The sequence below is a fragment of the Setaria italica genome, chromosome II, assembly GCF_000263155.2.
Source record: "Setaria italica strain Yugu1 chromosome II, Setaria_italica_v2.0, whole genome shotgun sequence".
NCBI lineage: Eukaryota > Viridiplantae > Streptophyta > Magnoliopsida > Poales > Poaceae > Setaria > Setaria italica.
Genome location: NC_028451.1, coordinates 45070129 through 45084608, shown reverse-complemented (window position 1 = coordinate 45084608; position 14480 = coordinate 45070129). Strand labels below are relative to the sequence as shown.

At 45.7% G+C, this 14480-nt stretch overlaps 3 protein-coding genes across 3 annotated transcripts; 2 read left to right on the top strand and 1 right to left on the bottom strand.

Moving 5' to 3' along the window:
• On the bottom strand, window positions 1–3862 carry LOC101773750 (histone deacetylase 5-like). Its single transcript, XM_022824037.1, is given in 11 exon segments — window positions 1–140; window positions 249–567; window positions 675–805; window positions 808–844; window positions 1193–1257; window positions 1533–1744; window positions 2291–2375; window positions 2378–2402; window positions 2476–2622; window positions 2740–2938; window positions 3597–3862. Coding segments are annotated over 10 exon segments (1347 nt in total). The 5' UTR covers window positions 3812–3862; the 3' UTR covers window positions 1–140; window positions 249–336.
• Window positions 3863–7736: 3874 nt separating this feature from the next.
• LOC101766722 (uncharacterized hydrolase YugF) lies at window positions 7737–12055 on the top strand. Its single transcript, XM_004958166.2, has 11 exons — window positions 7737–8031; window positions 8181–8278; window positions 8443–8540; window positions 8672–8721; window positions 9132–9227; window positions 9452–9541; window positions 9802–9891; window positions 10400–10495; window positions 11128–11193; window positions 11313–11479; window positions 11588–12055. The coding sequence occupies exons 1-11, from the start codon at window positions 7798–7800 to the stop codon at window positions 11595–11597; spliced, it is 1095 nt and encodes a 364-aa protein (XP_004958223.1). The 5' UTR covers window positions 7737–7797; the 3' UTR covers window positions 11598–12055.
• A 1174-nt stretch (window positions 12056–13229) lies between these two features.
• LOC101773333 (cytosolic sulfotransferase 1) lies at window positions 13230–13786 on the top strand. The gene has a single exon (XM_022823746.1). It carries the CDS (start codon window positions 13253–13255, stop codon window positions 13730–13732), a length of 480 nt encoding a protein of 159 aa, XP_022679481.1. The 5' UTR covers window positions 13230–13252; the 3' UTR covers window positions 13733–13786.
• Window positions 13787–14480: the final 694 nt, after the last annotated feature.

Here is a 14480-nt window from a genome sequence, read left to right as displayed (position 1 = left end):
GTTCATGTGCCCTAGGCTCTCGGCCACCTTGTTCAGGGCCGTGACCAGTGCAGGCCTGGGTGGAAAAGGGACCTGATCCCCAGAGGCCCCCTGCTCATCCTCTCGCTCTGTCTCCTCTTGGTCTTCCTGGCTGGTGGTACCTGTAACGAACGCACATACATGAGTCGAGTGTGGGAAGGCTAAGGTATAGTACCTTATCCTACGGTCTAGGTCCCTAAGGGTAAGGGGAAGCAGAGAAAGAGACTCACTGTCGTTGACATTGGAGTCAACCCCCATGTCCTCATCCAATCTGTCCCCCTTGGCCTCCATCTCGCCGCCTTCATCACCGCCCAGCCTTCACCGCTTGCTCTCACCGGAGCCCTCCATCGCATAGTGGACCTGAGGCACCACGCAGGGCCCTGCCACTTTGCCAGTAGCTCGAGCAGGGCCAGAAGTTTCGCGGCCCCGCTTGCTGACTGCCTGGATTTCCTCTAGTCCGAGGAAATGCACCTCACTCGGTGTTGGTGACACATTCTCTGGCAGTTTACCAGTCAAAACAGGCCAGCATGTCTTCAATTCATTGCGTACCTGGCCATGGCCAATATGGAGTTGAAAAGGGCAAAGCGTTGCTACACAAATCCGCAGTAAGTATGGAACTAGACATCAATAGTGCAATAGTGCATGCAGAGCATTACCGCCTGCATAACTCTCGATGCAGATTCATGTGGCTGTTTCTCCAGAGTGTTGAATGTGAATTTATCCCCCAACAAAACTTCTGCACAGGCAAAACCTGAATTTGCTGTGGACCTAAGGTTATAGCCTCCTTGAGGCCCATCACTACCCTTCCTTGATCAAATCCTAACAACTGCAGGATTTGTCATAAAGATAAGCAGAGCAGCAATGGATTCTTATTTTTCAAATGCTTTTTTGATGGGTTTGTGTGATAAACGCAAGTGTTGATCAACACAGTGAAATGTCCAGTATCTACAGATGACATTTTAGATAAATGGAAGAGATCAAATGAAATCTCCTAACCGGTAGCAGAAAAGCATAAGAACAAAATATGAAATTACTGAAGCTGAAGGCATAAAAATTACATCCTTTAATCATCATCTGAACTTTACTGGAAATTCAAATATTAATGTCGTAAGGAGAGTGCAGTGCATGATTGGGTGAAAATCTGAGTAAAAGTCATTTTTCTGCAACTGCATACCTTTGTTAGTAGCAGTGCATATCCATCTGGAGTGACACAGCAACCACCGAGAGGATCACCCAGTGCTAACCACGGTAGTCAAATATCAGAACTGAATATCAAAACCGAACGTTAAGAACAAAACTATCTATTTAGATACAAAGGTCAATACCAAAACAAAAATTAATGAGATTAAAAATTCTTTAGTGAAAATCTCATTTCTTGCACAGCTAACACATAAAATCAATCGAGAAACTAAAGCCTATTAGTACAACGTTGTCTTATATAAATGTTTGTTTGAAGTAAAAAGTTGATAGGTTCATGAAATAAAAGAGTTTCAAAGAAATTTTCATCTATATACCTGCATCAAACCCAGCAGAAACTAGTATTATATCAAGACCAAAAGCTTCGGTAATTGGAAGCAGTATGTGGTCCCATGCAGCAATATAATCTGCATCACCGCACTTCCCCTGCTCCCAGGGTACATTAATGTTATACCCTTTACCAGCCTCTTCCCCAATGAAACTATAAGAAGCATCCTCCTCATAAGGATAGAAGTCTCCAAAATCAAATCTACAGAACAAGCGTTAGAATAGCACCCTTAATATAATGGTGAGCAGATCTCCCAACTGTTTGAAGAAAAATAAATAATAGATTTTGTTAACAGCGTCATTAAATTGGCTGCATGAATGCACCATACTGAATAGAACTGCTCAAGTGATTGTGCAAGAACCATGTCATTCAGCCAACTCTTGGAGAGATACAATACTTTGAGTGGTTGATTTTCATATAGTGAAGGGCTGACTAGTACTAGTAGTAATGAATGATCAAGCTGAGCTGGTGGAATTCAGGCGTCAATGCACTGGATTACTATATACATGTACAACAGCACTAAAACTGGGTCAGGTTTGCTCTATGTAACTGCTCATTGCAGATCTCAAATTTCTCTATTAACTGCAAAGTACCCAATATTTGCATGGAAAGGAATACACAATCCAGATATTGTAGCCAAGGGAAAATAGGTATCATAACTTTATTACCATCATATTATGAAGGTAATGAAGCTAGTCTAAAGTCTAAACAAAACTAGCAAAGCAATGTCAAATTTATTTCTCAAACCTGTGAACAGAAAAGACCAATACACGAGGATCATCATAAAACATTTTCTGTGTAGCATTTCCATGGTGAACATCCCAATCGACATCAGTATCTTCTTGATGCTTAAATCAGGCTGCAATTGAATAAAGAATATTTCAAAGTGAACACACCTTGTAACAATCAACATGGGAGGTTCAGATACATACCCTCTCGTTTAAGAGATAATTAGCTGCAACTGCCACATTGTTAAAGAGGTAAAATCCCATCGCTTTATCACGTTCTGCATGGTGGCCAGGAGGTCTCACTAGAGCAATAGCAGAACTTAACTCACCAGCAGCAACCTTCTCAGCTACCTATTTGTCAAACAAGTCGCTTTTCAGTGATTTGCCCCCCAATAAGAAGGAACTGGATAGCAACAGAGAAGTAGGAAATGTGCTTATGCAATGCAAAAAATGAATATGTACAATTACCTTTATGACAGAACCAGCAGCAAGAACAGCGGACTCAGAGGAACCTTGGTTAAAGTAGATGGAATTGAATTTCCTGGTGATCTTGTTTCTGCTGGAATAATTCTTCGAGCTAATTTCCTTCATCAACTTTATATGATCCTGGCTGTGAACAGAAGCTATATACTTGTCCTCAGCTTCCTTCGCCTTCAGGAGCACACACCTGGATGAGAATCACGTTAGAATAGCATTGCAGAAACCCCACCGCCATCCTCACCAAATGTAAAAGCACTATGCTAACTTGCTACTAAGCAAAACGGCGAATCAGATTGATAACACATAAGCTGTAATGACAATGTTTAAGCTTAAGTTTAGTAGCATCAAGGTTAATGCGGAAAAGCAAGAGCTCCATCAGAAAATGCATTGGTACCATAACAAGTTCGTTTAGACTTGTAAGTGTACGCAAGCATAATTTTCTGGCGAGGAGTTGATGCATTGTCTGACCAAATGTTTCACCAAGTTATTTTCTTTGCATTATTCAAGATTTTTGTTTCATATTTTAGACATTTCGATTTAAAACCTAGCCTAGTGGGGAAATCATGAACACCAACTAATTTACGCAATTACTGGGTCAATCATCAGATCGAAATGGGCACGGCCACAACACGTCAACAACTGAAGGAGCAGAGTAAGTTAAACGCAGGGCCGAGCGGACGAGCAGGGTCTCATTCTCATCTCAGGCGATTCGAACCGAACCGTATAAACAGTTAAAAGACTGCGGCCACCCCGCTCGCCTCTTCGATGATTCGATCCCTAGTACCAAAACGACGCTGCTGTCAACTCGGGACAAGGGAGCAGGCGAACCAGTACTAGCGCCGTACCTGGACGTGAAGCCCTCGGCGTCGAGCTTGCGCCAGATGGCGCGCAGCCGCTCGGGGTTTTCCGGGTGGTCCTCCCCGTCGGGCGTCGCGTGCGCGCACATCCGCTCGTCGTACAGCAGCCCCACCCGCGGCGGCCTCGCCGCGGGCACCGGGGGAGGCGAAGCCGCCGCCATCGCGCGCCGGCGACGGTCTCGCGCGGCGCGGAGACTAACCATCGGACCCGAGGACGAGAGGGGCGAGGCGAGGCGGAAATGGGGTTTTTTCGGGCGCCGTTCCGACTTCCGACGCCGCCGCCCAGTCGTCCACTGGACTGGTTTTGGTCGGTGTGTGCGCGGATGTCAAACGTGGGTCCCACCTGGAAGTGGCCAGCTCCGGACTTTCGAGTTGACCTCGGTCGGCTCCAAGCCTGGAAGCGCACAGGCGGAGGGCCCATGGCGGGTGTTTGTTCAAGTGGGTTGCTTCCGAGTCGGGCCCATGAGCCCCTTTGCCGTGCTGTCTTGTTGCTTTGAATCCGGAAATTTGACGCCCCAAGGCCCAAGCATATCAAGCAATGTGTTAGGGCAGCCGCAGTGGGGCAAAAAAAAACTGATGCCCGATCAAGAAAGAGAAGGACCCGAGCGCGAGCTCCGACCCCGCGAAATCGTATTTAGCACTGCACCAGCGGTGGTATGCGCTTCGTTCCCGAGCTCGCGATCGAGAGCTCCCTGCTCACGTATTGTTCGTTTCGCTCGATCCCCGTTCAAGCATCGTCACATGCATCACCTGCTAGCTGCCCGGCCGCCGATCGCGATCCATGGATCGCCGTCTCCGGACGAAGCCGCTACAGGATCGGGCGGCAGGAGACGACAAGCCCGGTCACGCTCGCTTCGTGCGGGACGTCGACCTGGCTGGCGCTGTATCAGTTGTGTGTACTGCTGCCCTACTCCTCCTGGGTCCTGGCCGTTCTGCCGTACGCGCGCGGTCCCATCCACGCACCACTACGACTACATACTAGTGCACGAAAACTTCGTAACATGTCGACGTGTCGTTGTCTAGCGATCCGTCGTCCACTCGTCCTCCAAACGCACAGGCGTGCACGGATCTCCGTTGGGCCGGCAGAATCCAGCAGGATTTCCGACCCGTGTACTGCGCGCACAGTTGCACACTGTTGCACTATCATGCCACCCCATGAGTCGTGACAAAGCGAACCCGGCCGGCCGCACATGACATGCCACCCACCATATCATAGCACCATGCACCACGTCGTCGTCGTCCCGACTGTGTCACGTGCGAACGCATGTTTTGCCTTATATACACCTAGCACTGATGATTCCGCCGTAGGGCTGTGGATCATGAGGACTGTAGGTGGATCCAGACATAAAAGTCATTGATATATAACACTAAAAATCATTCATTTTCTATAGAACTCAAATCCCATTATTATCCCGGTACATCACCAGGAGCTGAGCTAGACCTATTTGTCTTTGTCGGTGTCAGCAAGTGAGAAAGTAGTGTTCTGCACTGTTCTAATAAGGACCTCACACCAGCCTGTAATGGTGCTTAGGCTTGTTCACCGGGTTGGGTCGAAACTAGCTAACCTGCCAACCCAGCCTAACCGGACCGTAGAAGTGGGTTTGGGCGGGTTAGTTGGTTTCTAGTTAGAGCCTGTGTGTGTAGCAATGAGTTAGGGTTGAACACAGTTTAGAACCGCACAAACCTGCTCAACCCGCCCTAATTCCTGCGCATGTGGTGTTTCAGCATCAGCAATAACAATTCTGCTTCCTACGGTGGAGATCCGTGTGGTGTCCACAACTCCTTGCGATCGATGGCAGTGCAAGCATGAATCTGAATGTCTACGGGATGGCAATAGAGGAGAGCAATCTTATAGAGCTGCATCTTCATGGCAGCAGCAAAACAGAGCGCTCAGCTTGGTTGGAAGACGAGGCAAGTCCGTCGACGCTACCCTCGGAGCTTCTCATATCTCTGCATTGGAATCGTAGTCAAACAGCTGACCGGCATCTCGGCTAAGATTGTGCCATGTGTGGGAGTGTGCTCAAGCGTAGCGGCCGCTTAAAAGTTGGTGTGATCTGGATAAGTCTTGTACGTCCTGTGGTACCTACCAAAATTGATCCAAAATTGAGTGACAATCTTGCTAAATTGGTTCTGATATTACTACGTGAGGAAGCCATGGAAAAGATTTTAGCAAAGCTCTTATTCTATTTCTGGAATTGGAGCAAACTGCAACTAATCAACAGAGAAGAATTCTTGTGAGCATAGTGTCACTTGTCGAGAGGTACTGAAGGAGGATGAGAAAGGTAGAGGTAGTGTTGATTGGCGAGGACAAGAACCCACGTTACTATAGAGCGAGCCAGTGAATCAGCAGGTCATGGACGATGGCTGAAAGCATGGAGGAAGAAGACGATTCTTCGTTGAAGTCAAACAACAACGGTTCAAACCGTCTAACTGTGAAACTAGCCCAACAGAACCCATCAGCACCAGTTCCGTGCAACTTATAGAACGAAACCAATCCGGTCTAAACCACTTGTTGCGGTCTAGTTTGCAAAATCAGGCAAACCCAGCAAAACCCACGGGTGAATAGGGCTAATGGTGCTGACACTGGAGCCGTTCTGAGCTAGCTCCGCCCTGCACATCACAAAATCACCCAGGCTCTGCTCTCCATTGTCGAAGCCCTCTAACCGCAAACAGATTAACCTTTTGGAAGAGCTCGTTAATGCATGAAATTCAAGTGAAGATGAATAGGCTGTACAAATGCCTCGAAACATTGCTACACACAGAAAACGTATGTTAATATTCTCCTTAAATTTCAAGAGCAAATTCAACTTCATCTGGTGCAAGTTCATTTTCATAGGATATGCACCCATAAATACAAAAGATGTGGTACGTATCTATTGCAAAGATATCGGTGCATCGCTTTTGCAATGGAGAGCAAAATTAAAATTGTCGTATAAGTTTAGCAATGTGGACATTACAGAGTGTGATGTTGAACAATAATGTCACTATTACGATGAAGCCACTCATGAACCATGTGTTTCTCTATAAAAAAACAAAATCTTCAATGGTTGTTGTTATGATTTATGCACATACAACATCCAAACCGTGACAGAACCCGTGAAAAGAAATCTCATAAAGACCCAAAAATAAAACTTGTTTTTTTTTCTGCTGCATGGAATTTTATAAATAACCTCATTGTTTGGAAATCTCCAGCAAGGAGAAGGAGAAGAAAACACAAGGTGTAGTGGCTACCGTAAACAGTTAAGAAAATTAACGGCTGATAAAATAGAAACAAATAAGAGAGATGTGATCCTCTTTTACGTTATGCACAAGACTCATACATCAATGGTAACACCACGCTATGATGTACGCTAGAGAATCCGATTACGGAGAGTGAGCTTATCATTCTTCTCTTCCTATTGCGGGCGGGAGGGGCTTACACTAGGGGTGGAGCTGCACAGCCCGTGCAAGTCCAAGTAATATTAGCCGGTTTATCCTAAGTTCTGTACAGAAGACAAGACTCCGCTCCTAGCCCAATTGTTAAGAGTACTTAGCACCCCTTTGAGCTGAACCTGACTCCGCCCTTGGCCCAATTGTTAGGAGTACTTGAATGGAAATAGAAGGTGTAAAATTTTAGTTGGCCTCTTCTTCGTTTTTCTGGCATTTTTTGTTTTAATTCCTTTTTTTAACTATTTGTCTTTTTTTTTCCTGGTGTGCTTGGTTGGTCGCATCATTTGATTCATGTATGAAATGATTGAAAATAATAATGATCCTTTTGTTTGGTTGGGTGATTTCTACCAACTCATCCGGAATGAGGCCATCCTACTTAATAAATTATTCTGCTAATTAGAGTGAACCATATGGTACAAGCAAATTGGTTGAACCATGATCATTTATGCATGCATGCAACCAAACACATGCAATATATTTTTTTTCCCCGTAAGGTTGCAAGAATGCGCAGTCGACTTATATATAATTTCAGGAGGATTGGCCAATAGTTCAATCCGGTCCATTCTCTTTATTTTCTCCTCGTGATGGAAATGAGGAATCACATGTTCTTACATCTGGCCGAGGCACGATACCGTGGCAGCACAGGATGCCACGCGGCCTGCTCCACCGTCCTCGCGCCCTATAACATCCGTTCAGCTCAGAGCACGCTCCAACCGTCCAGCGCGCGGGCAAGAGAGCGGCTCAACCCGACCAGGGCCAAATGCCGCTGCTCCTCACCTCCTCCTCCCTGCCGGCGCTGCCGCCGCCGCTGGCCGCGTCGTCCAGGGCCCGCGTCAGGGTCGCGGCTTCCGCCGCCGCCTCTGCCCCGGATGGGGCCGCTGCCAGCGGCACCAGCGCCGGCGGGTTCCCGTCGTTCCTCCCCCGAGCGGTGGAGCGCATCCGCGACGGCGCCGCCATCCGCTTGGCCAAGCGAATCGAGCGGGTGCCCGTCCAGGCGAGCCAATTTCTCCAGATTTTCCTACTTTCTTGATAATGATATCCCCTCCCTTTGGGGAGAAAGGCATCCTGTACTCTGTACTCTATACTATGCAGTACGCTCATTGCTCGGTGTTTCTGTGAAGTCTGAACTTATCCTATCTTCAGACCGGTTTCTCGGTTAGTCCGATACAGAGCAGCTGTGTGAGGCCGCTCAAGCAGCAACAGGACGCTGATCCAATCGTGCTGCTGCATGGCTTCGACAGGTGGGTTGCAAACTTGCAATGCAAAGCACAAATTTCGTGGTTCAACTAGCACTGTCAGATTTTATTGCTGGTCATTGTCTGTGGAACCTTGTTCCTAGAAACAAACATTGTGATTCTGCTACATAACCATCAGGCTGGACGATTTAAAAGTATATTCGCTACAGTTCTTGTCTAGAGTGGAGATACACGTACCCGCTGCTTGAGGAGGCTGGACACGAGGCTTGGGCTGTGGACATCCTTGGTTGGGGCTTCTCTGATTTAGGTACCCAACCCCCCCCCCCCCCCCCCTCCTTTAAGCCATGTGATTTTTTTCGGTCACTGTACTTTGGTAGAGTTGTAAGTTCGTACTTAGTAGCCCCCCATTGTGATATTTTCTGATTGTCTCATTCGTAGCGACACGGCCACCATGTGATGTTGCGTCCAAGCGGGAGCATCTTTACCAGGTAAATATACGGTAAAAACAGTGGTGCTATACCTGCTGCTAATTGTCATGTGATGTGTACCTTTCCTTGTCGGTGGGCTTGTTTGCGATTCTAATGCGGTGAAGCAGTAACTCAGCTTGAACAACTTATCTTAGCATGACAGTAACTGAAAACTGGCCTTGGCAGGCAGGGCATGAAAACAGATAGGTACTATGGTAAAACCTGTACCTCAATTTGAATCACGAGTTCACGACATTTTCTTTAATCAAAATTTCATTCTATCGCTCCATATTGTATTTTCTTCAGCCATTTAAGACCAGTAAGTTCTTGTGACTTAGATATGCACTATGAAAATTTTGGAGTGGAGCTGAAGCTACTATATAATGATTACACTGATATGAGCCTTACATCTTAACAACTTTTTTGTGTAGTTCTGGAAATCCTACATCAAAAGGCCGATGGTGTTAGTCGGGCCCAGCCTTGGTGCTGCTGTTGCCATTGATTTTTCAATCAACTATCCGGAAGCGGTAAATGCTAAGACTAATTTTTGTTCTCTATATTTCTTTGGCGCAGAGTAGCAGCGCAGACTGCACTGATATATCTTTCCTTTGATATTTAATTTGACTATATCTGTAATGCTTCCTTTGATGTTAAATTTGAGTATTTCTCTGCGGCAAGCCTTCTTACAAGACTGATCCTACAATTTTGAAAGTTTGTATTCTAATAAGCTAGTATAAGCTTGGTTTAGCAGGTCTCAAAAATGATCTTCATTGGTGCAAGTGTATACTCTGAGGGCCCAAAAGATATGACTAGGATGCCTAAGTTTGTTTCATATGCTGGGGTGAGTCGTTCTGAGTTCCATGCTAAGTTTATTTAATTTTTCATAAAAAAACATTTTACATGTTCTATTTTGAGTTATCATATCTGTATTTTGCACTTGGTGCAAAATAATGCTTTTTTTAATTAATTATGGTTGTGCTACTCATCTGGAATCTTTCATGTTGACTTATTATCTCTATTTGGCTCAAAACAATCTAGTGGTGTCCGTCTCCATTAGCTGGGCCACTGGAGTAAACTGATATTTTTTCTCTGTTGCCCCAGGTGTTTATACTGAAGAGTCTTCCACTGCGATTTTTAGCAACACGCTTGGCATTTAACAATACTCCAAACGAATTCTTTGATTGGGTGCAAGTAAGCCTCCAGTGATTGCTTTAAACTTTAAAAGGAAACCAAAACGAAAAGGAAATCATGTTCTTGTTGTTTTTTTTTCCTTCAACGGCCATCTTGTTCAAGTTGTTTCCTCTACCTTCTGAAATTATACAATGTACCTTACTATAAAGTTGTTATCTCTGATGCTGCAAGATAATCAGTGTCTTTGTATAAGTACTTATACAGTATTTGTGTTTCTGTTGATGGGGGCTAACATAATAATCCAAACTTTTGTGATTCATGCAACAATATATAATTCTGTATTCTTTCACGAGCATATATAATTCTGTATTGAAACAAAATATTTATCTGCCACTCCAACTTTCCTTTTCTCATGTCTGAAATCCTATTTTCAACAGTGCAAAAGTATCGCCATGATTAATTCAATAAACTTTGCAAACTGGCTACTCAAGCCATTCCATTTTCTTGTTCCTCTGTACCTTGGGTATCTGAAGTCATGTGTTTTGACAGTCCCCCCCTACAATTTCAGATTGGCCGTCTACATTGCCTACTTCCTTGGTGGGAGGATTCTACAGTAGATTTTATGATTAGAGGGGGTTATAATGTCATAAAGCAAATAAAACAGGTTCTTTTCTTTAAACACCCTGCTTATGATTTTTTTCACTGTTCAAGGATGTTAAAGTTTCTGATTTTTCTAGTTCATTCATTGTCCTCTTTGCATTGATGATACTGCGTCATGCTGCAACAGAACAAAATGCTCTTGAGATGAGAATTACTGCTGCTATATATGACAACGCCCAGATGCTAAAAGAAAATTTCCCTGCATGTTGATAGTTAGCTACTGAGATATCAGTAACACCAATACTAATACCATAGCAACAGGAAGGATGGCGTCCATGGTTTCTTTGATACTTGTTAACGCTTAGGGTTGCTTCCTTTGTCCCTGATACATTTTTGGTCCTCTCTGCATGAAGGCTTTTGACCACATCCTGCAGTACTAACCAAACCAAATGGTGACAAAAATGCAACACCTTGAATATTGCATCTTGTTAGTAAAAATGCTGAAAGGTTGTTGCACTGTTGTTTCGTCATACTCTATTTGCCAAGAGGAACGATAAGTAACACACTAGTATTCTCACTGGAACAACGAACGATGAGGCAAATACTATGACCTTTCTGAATCAAAGCCACGCATGAAAAGAAATGGAATGGGTTGAGCAGAACTAATTACTAAAGAAATTCCTATTTTCTTTACAGGTGAAGCATAAATGCCTGATCATGTGGGGAGAGGATGACGGGATAATAAGCAGCAAACTAGCATATGTAAGTTTAAATGTTACAAACAACACCAATTTAAACTGCTGTCGCAATTTAAACCGCTGAGGAAAGCTAATACTGTGTCCTACCAGACATGCTCATGCTATTCTTGTGTCACTTTGCAGAGATTGCATCAGGAACTCCCAGATGCAATTCTGAGGCAGGTACGGCAGTGTGGCCATATTCCTCATGTCGAAAAGCCAAGGGAAGCTGCAAAACTTGTTCTTGAATTCCTTGAAAGAGATAAAGCGGAAAACACAGATCGGGCTTCTTCAGTAACACCAGTGCTTACGTACGTTACCCTTGCTATCCTGCCGGTTGCGTTACTCTTTGTGCGTTCAATTCATGAGTATGCTTTCGCTGGTTTATCGCTCAACGTCCAAACCCCAAAATAATGCAGGAATAGCTGAACAGATCTGCCTTCAGGCTAGGGCTGCGTAAAGTGAAATGCACCCATGGATGATGGACATAACTGCTACGCTCAATGCGGTTTCAGTAATGGCTGCTCAACTTGTCGAAGTTTCGCCGTATGGTCATGGACTGGGTTGTGTGCGTCGGTGAAAAGTCCAGTGGATGAGCTGGTACCAAAGCTTTCTCTGTGGAGCTGGAACAAGTGACACTAGAAGATGCAGCGGAGATGAAGAGCCAGGCGTCCATGTTGGTTGGTCAGCTGCTCCGTCGTTTTAGGTTGTTGGTCAGCTAACACTAGCAATATAATAGGGCAATGCAAGATATTTTAACACGGGAATAAAGCTAGCGACAGTATTATATTGATGTAACATGTAGTGGATTCGTGTTGATGGAAGCTGTTTTCGTTCGTTTGCTGTACGTGTTCTATGGGAAGACAGTAGACTATCCTGTTTCGTGCTTTGCTGTTTGCCTTTTTACATCGGAGGCTCGCCGTTCGCTTTTGCCGGAGCCGCGCTAGCAACCCGACCGGCGACCGGTGACACGACTCACATCGCCTATCGCGTGCCATGGCGTAGTCCGTGCGTGCGGCTGTGCCGTGATCATCCGAGAAATCCACAGCGATCCCCCAGCCTTAGCCCGATGGCCGATCGATTCGGCGGCAATCCACCAAGCGACCTCAGCGCGCGCACCCGACGCCAGGGTGGGTGGATGGTACGTGGATCGGACAAATGCATCCGGTGATCGGACAAATGCATCCGGTGGCAGATAAGAACATGGACTGCAACTTGAACTCACACACACTGTGACACTATCACTTGCAGAAGTTGAATAATACACGCGTTGTTACAACGCAGCTATCTCACCTTCCTGACTCCTTATATATTACTCTCCCATTTTAAAACGTAAGTCGTTTTAACTTTTCTAGATATATAGATTGTGCTACGTATCTAAACATGACTCTTAAAATATATATTTATCTAGAAAAGATAAAACAACCTACATTCTCAAACGGAGGGAGAATATGCTTGAAAGCAAACTTCAATTCCAAAATATGTGTAAGAACTCCATGCATAAGATGAATGGGCCTGCCATGGTCAGTAGAGCCTCAGTAGCACCGGCTTCCAGAAGAGGTCACGGGTTCGATCTCTAGTGGAGACGAATCGCAATGAGTTTTAGGGTACATACACGTGTTCGTTCAGTGGTAGACTGCAGCGCGTTTCTCACACAATGAGGACAATAGTCTCAAAAAATGCAAAATCACATGTACATGTGTTAGGTACTAAACTTTAGGAGGGGTGGGTCACATCGAACATGGGTCACATCGGATGTTCGGACGCTAATTAGGAGGACTAAACATGAGCTAATTATAAAACTAACTGCAGAACCCTATACTAATTCGCGAGACGAATCTATTAAACCTAATTAGTCCATGATTTGACAATGTGGTGCTACATTAGACTCCATCTGTGTAATTGGTTTTGTAATTAGATTATATTTAATACTTCTAATCAGATTAGACTCCATCTGTGTAATTGGTTTTATAATTAGATTATATTTAATACTTCTAATCAGTATCTAAACATCCGATGTGACATGTCATAAACTACCTCACGTCCAAACAGGCTAACAACTGTTTGGCAGGGACCCGAAGGACATGCTAGTTTCTCTGTGGCACTTCACCAGAACGGTTCAACCCAACCTCACCTTCACCGACGTGTTCGAGAGCGCATGCGAGGGCGTGTCTTTCAATGGCCCCATCTGGGACCATGTCCTGGGGTACTGGAACGCCAGCAAGGAGAGCCCGGAGACGGTGCTGTTCCTGAGGTACGAGGAGATCCTGCGCGACCCCGTCGAAAACGTGAGGAAGCTCGCGCTGTTCGTCGGGCAGCCGTTCTCGCCGGCCGAGGAGGACGCTGGGGTCGCGATGGATGTCGTGAGGCTCTGCAGCTTCGACAAGATGAAGGGCTTGGAGGTTAACAAGAAGGCCGTCTCCCACGGCCTCTTCCCGAACAACTCCTACTTCAGAAGAGGGGAGGCCGGGGACTGGGCGAACCACATGACGCCAGAGATGGCCCGGCGTCTGGACGCCATCATGGAGGAGAAGCTCCGCGGGTCAGGCCTTTCCTTCGCGTGATCGATGTATTGTTTGAGCCTATGAATAAAAGGGGGAAGCTCGCTGTAAGCTGAAGCACACCTTTTTGCATCGTCTCTGCTTTTGCTGTCTCGCACCCGGGATGGCTCGTTCAGTTACGTGCGTGTGCTATTGACACAGACACAGGCACTGATCACGTCGTGTTCAACCTGCCGCGGCACGTGTGTACGGCGAGCTTATATAAAGTTCCAATCGATATTACCAACGGTATCACGAGAATGAGACGCCTGATCCACGGAGCCTCTCTCCCATGACTACCTCGCGTGCACTGCAGTACGTAGCACGCCATCGATCCATCACACTGAGCACTGACCATCTCGACAAACTTAGACCTCGTTTAGTTGGCCAAATTGGAAGGTGCCAAATTACTGTGCCAACACTGTAGCACACTGTAGCATTTCGTTTGTATTTGTGAATTATTGTCCAAATATTGACTAATTAGGCTCAAAAGATTCGTCTCGCAAAGTACAACAAAACTGTGCAATTAGTTTTTAATTTCGTCTACATTTAGTACTCCATGCATGTACCGCAAGTTTGATGTGATGGAGAATCTTCCTTTTGCATAGTGTTAAAATTGGAAGTTGGGAGGTAGCTAAACATGACCTTATGGAAGTTGCTCGTGGATCCACCGTCGGGCTCGAACGCCTCGACCACCCTGGCCTGCAGGTCCCGCGCCCTGGCCCTCATCCGGACCCCTTCCTCGGTTCCTCCCCTGCGAGCAGCGACGCCA